Below are 4,831 nucleotides of genomic sequence, written 5' to 3'. Positions count from 1 at the left end.
TCACCATACTCAACAACCCTGTGTCTGCTGTGGAATCTTGGGATCAACTACATCCCAGGACCTAAAGTGGGAGCGAAACACTGACACCATCATCAAGAAGGCCCAGCAGAGGCTGGTCTTCCTGCGCCAGCTCAGGAAGCTCAACCTGCCCCTAAGGAGCTGCTGGTCCCCTTCTACACAGCCATCTGTCTGTCCTCTGCACGTCCATCACTGTCTGGTTTGGATCTGCCACCAGAAAGGACCGGAGCAGACTACAACGGACAGTTAAGACCTATCCTCCTCCAGAGTCAGAAAGCAGGCAGCAACCATCACTGCAGATCTGTCTCACCCTGGACAACCCCTGTTGGTAGGGGCTACAGAGCCCTGTACGCCAAAACCAGCAGACTCAGGAACAGTTTCTTTCCACGAGCTTCTTGATGAACAGCCGACTTCAGACTCCCAGTGTCAGGTTCAGTTCTGGTCAATAACCCAGCAACACTGTCTGTCACCAGCCCCTGTTTACTGGTTCCACTTATTATTTATTCATCGTTCTCTCTTTCAGAGCTGTTCATATTGTAATGTAACATATTATTTATTCCAACACCCTTTGCCCTATGCTCCATAATAAAAAAATACTTATCTAACAACTATCAAAATAACTATAACTATCATAATTATAATTAACTCCTGCATCCTTTGCACTCTTCATTGCCTCAACCTGTCCATATTGTTTCTGTTTAAAGTGTGTATATATTTGTGTGTGTATACTGTTTGCGTTGTAGTTTGTTTTGTTTGTGTAAGTAGATTGTGCGTAATACGATCCAAAGCACAGTTCCTCGTACGTGTCCTTATGCATGGCAGATAAAGCTGATTCTGATACCAGTATGTTTAGTACGTTTTAGCAATTTAACTACAGATCCAGTATATTTAACATGCTCCTGACCATTTGCAAAGGCCTGTTATACAGTTTTGGCAGACAGAGTATAAAAATCACTTGTGTAGTCCCTCATAGTGAACATCAAGCCTTCTTTGTTAACGTTACATCATCATTATGTGTTAATGCAATTTAGGTGCAGACGGATTTTACAGGGAAACTCCAGCGATTTTTATTAGTGCTCTTCTATAAGGGAGAGGAAGATTACAAAAAACAGTCAAATTCAAGCTGCAAAGGCAGAGATGCCCTGACTTTCAGTTCCATGTAAGCTTTAGGATCCTACATTTCTCAGAATACAAAATATCTATTTCGATAAACCTTTTCTCAGCGTTAAAAGCCTCATTCTTTCAAACACTAGATTCCCAGATTGTAACACAGAGTTTCTGTTAAGCCCAGGCTAAGATGGTTTCTCAGATTTTGGATTGCTGCCACAGACACTCTACTCTATACCTGTTTTCCCATGCTGAGCAGTACTCCCTCGGATGAGTAAAATAATATACAACATGAGAGAAGATTTGATTGCAAATTCCTGAGACAGATGTTGCAGCTCACCTGTGGGAGTTGGTTGAAGGGCTCCTCTGAGCCGGTCCTCTCCTCTTGCATGGCTCTTTCTGGCAGCAGCACCACAGAGGCCTGCTGGAGACTCAGCTGTCCTTCTGTCCCTCCTGTGTGAGCAGCCGGGGCCTGGGCAGCAAAGGGCAGGCCCTGAACTACTGAGGGGCCATTTACAATCGAGATGGAAGTGAGATCTGGGTGAAGCACCCCTGAACTGTTAATCAGCGTAATGTGGTTTCCAAGAGCGGGACTGTGGACCAGGGTGGTGCGCTGCCCCTGTCCCCCCGGAGTGTAGGTTCCAGCCAGCTGTGCTGGCATCTGGAAGACAGTAGGGGTCGAGGACTGTAGCTGCAAAGGTCCTGACAGCATGGTGGCCTGGCGGAGCGCCAGCTGCCCTGAAGAGGTGGTGAAGACGGGGCTGAAGTTGAGCTGTCTTTGGGGCACAGTCAGGATCTGAGAGCCTTCTACGAGCTGCCCAGTGGAGGGGTTCACAGCGTGGAGCAACGGCCCACGGTGACTGGGGTTTAGCAGCGGTCGAGCTACGCCAGCAGGCTGGGAGATGGTGACAGGGGACTGGCCTGGAAGAAGGAACTGGTTTTGGCCTTGGAAGAGTCCCTGAGGCTGGAGCACAAAGCCGCCCTGGTTGACCAGCTGCAGGCTGACCGGTTTGGGGAGCTGCTGAGTGGCTGGCTGCGGCGGCGGAGCGGCAGGCTTCTGGCCTGGAGGTTGGGACAGTAAAATATTTGGCGAGGCAGTCCCAGGGACAAACGTGAGACCTGGAGTGTTTTTTTGCCCAGAAGGCTTGGGGCTAATTTGGACGAGCCTGGGCTGAATGCTGATAGGCAGCTTGGGTTGGATGTGAAGAGGGGCACGCTGCAGGACTATCCCTGGTGTGGTCGCCGCTGCTGTTCTCAGGGTTGGGGTGATAAGAGGACGACTGGTCACACTGGGAACAGCCTTGTGATGGATAACCATACTGGATGCCTGAGCAGGACTCACAGAAAAAGAGGTCTCTGGAGAAGCAGCAGGGAACACGTTTCCAGGCAGGAGCCCCATCAGCTGAGGAGGGGCAGCAGGTTTTAGAGAAGGACAGCCCGGCCCAACAGCCAGGAGGGAGGGCTGGGGAGGCTCCACTGCTGCCTGTGTGTCTCTGATGGGCAAAGTCACAGACTTGGGCATGTACGGTACGGTGGGTGAAGAGAGGAGAGGGGCAGGCGAGTACAGGGACAGGCTGTCCCCAGGCTGGGCCAGACCTGCCTCCAGAGCCATGGTCTGCTCTGTGATCTCAGCCTCCTGCAGGCTCTGCTGGAGGATATCACATGCCACCTCTGCCTCCTCCGCTTCCTCCTCCTCCTCCTTCTTTCCTTTCCTTGCCTCAAATCCAGCCTCCACAGGTGTCCCCGCTTGCACCAACTGCGGGTCTTCTCCACCCTCCGGCGATGACAGGAGGGCCTCCTCCAGGAAGGAGAGATCCACACACCCAGGTGGAGGTGTGTCTGGGGAACCACTGCCGTCTCCCAGCAGAGAGATGGGGCTCTGGAGGAGGAAACAGGGAGAGGTGCAGACAACAGCATAGAGGAGAGAGAAGAGAGTGGAAAGAAAGAATTGAGATAAGCAGGAGTTAACTGGGAAGCCGTTTCATGCACAGAATCTTGTGGAGAAACACCGGGGACGCTGCTGGCTGTGGATCCAGACACTCACCGGGGCATCTGCGAAGAGGGAGGTCTCCCCAGAGGAGGAGTTAATGAGCAGGTCTTCAGTCTGCAGCTGGGGGGGGAATCAGGCGATTTTTAGGTTGGGCTCGCTTGGTGAGAACTGAACGCAGTATTACATTACACCTCTCATTCTCACCGTCAGCCCCCCTCCACACATCTCACACTACCATGTGCCAAGAAATAGCCCCATCTCAAATGTATTATTGTTTGAGTCCCTCTCTGTTGTAGACTCTTTTGTTACCTCATTAGTCCCATGAAGGAAGTCATTCAGGGCTTGGGGGTCACTGCAAAGACAAAGAGAAACCACAAATAAAAATATGTTAAATCTTTTTGAATACTTCCTGCAAACCAACACATTGCACATGGCAACAAAGTTTAAGAGGACATTACATCTTATATAACACAACCCTGTCCCTGTATATAATACTAATCCCTCTTGATCATCTACGGACGCTGTTTATTGTGTTGGTAAGAGTTAGACACTCACCACAAAACATCAAGCAGACAAGTCCCATCTTCATCCTCCATGTCAACTAGGACGAAGACAAATGCATTCCTGTTATTGGGATGAAGGATGGTTTGGAGAAACCAATGCATTACACACATGTTTACTGTTAATATGGAAAAGCACAACTGTTGAGAATTTTCAATATCAAAATTCTTTTTTATGAGGGAGTTTTAATTTTTGAAAAGCTCCATTGACAATGTTGTGAACATGAGATCCTCTTTGCTATACAAGTTCCTAGTGGCCCTCCACAGTCCACATCTGCCATGCTTTGGCTTCTCTTAAAGCAACTCATTTATTCCTTATTAATGCATTTGTAATGTATGTGTATGGTTGTACACTTTATGTATTTTTATTTTTATTTTTAGCCTTGTAAAGCTGTAAAGCACCATCAACCGTTTTTGAATGACCTGGTGCATGGACATCTTAAATGTCACATGTTCCCAGAGCCCACATTGCTCTTTGACTCCAACCAACAGTCAAAATCCAGAGAAAACCCATTTACAATGATATAAAAGAGTGGAAAATCCGCTGAGACTTATTAGAAGTTTGCTTGATAAATGGCTTAGATGATTGATTGTCAAAGAAACAAACAAACAACAGCTTTGGTAGTAACTGTTCCCAGACCAGTGACCCCTTATCCCAGAGGTTAGATAAGTTCTCTCTCTGATTGTTTCAGTTGAATGCCTGAAGAGGGGAATCAGTATTTCGCAAGAACAATATCTAAAACAATATATAGATCATTTTGCAGAAATATTAGACAACCCTCTCAGCGTGTGGGTCCCAAACCAGAGGATAGGAATCCCTGGATAGAACATTTAGAGAACATGATGAAACCACTGGCCAACTTCCCCTGAGTTATACTCTCTTTAATCATGAGTGTCATTCATGTAGCCACTTGCCAAAGGAGACAGACCCCAACACGGACCTACTTCATATGTGAGAGGCCCCATACAGAGCCGTCGAGCTGAGTTCTAGTGGTGGCCTCATGGGAAGTCGTGGCCGGGCTTCAGTGTCTGGAGGCGGCGCGGTGCCAGTCCGAGGCGGGGGGTCGGAGACGGGTCCTCCCTCTGCTGCTGGGGCATCGCTTCGTTGCGTGTTCACGGTACGGTGAAGCCGGTGGAGAGGCTGGAGGGGGGGGGG

The 4,831-nt window shown here is 48.9% G+C and overlaps 1 protein-coding gene across 1 annotated transcript in view; it reads right to left on the bottom strand.

The window, feature by feature from the left end:
• si:ch211-168d23.3 (BRD4-interacting chromatin-remodeling complex-associated protein) overlaps positions 1-4,828 on the bottom strand; it is a 14,667-nt gene extending 9,839 nt beyond the window's left edge. The window contains exons 1-5 of the mRNA XM_034859121.1: positions 4,621-4,828; positions 3,671-3,716; positions 3,425-3,467; positions 3,170-3,235; positions 1,466-3,004 (exon numbers count right to left, since the gene is read on the bottom strand). Coding sequence (XP_034715012.1) covers positions 1,466-3,004; positions 3,170-3,235; positions 3,425-3,467; positions 3,671-3,711 — 1,689 coding nt within the window. The 5' untranslated portion in view covers positions 3,712-3,716; positions 4,621-4,828. The remainder of the gene's footprint in view (positions 1-1,465; positions 3,005-3,169; positions 3,236-3,424; positions 3,468-3,670; positions 3,717-4,620) is intronic.
• Positions 4,829-4,831: the final 3 nt, after the last annotated feature.

This window comes from Etheostoma cragini, chromosome 20 (genome assembly GCF_013103735.1).
Source record: "Etheostoma cragini isolate CJK2018 chromosome 20, CSU_Ecrag_1.0, whole genome shotgun sequence".
In the NCBI taxonomy this organism is placed as follows: Eukaryota; Metazoa; Chordata; class Actinopteri; order Perciformes; family Percidae; genus Etheostoma; species Etheostoma cragini.
Note: the sequence above shows the minus strand (reverse complement) of the source record. Positions and strands in the feature narration are given on the sequence as shown.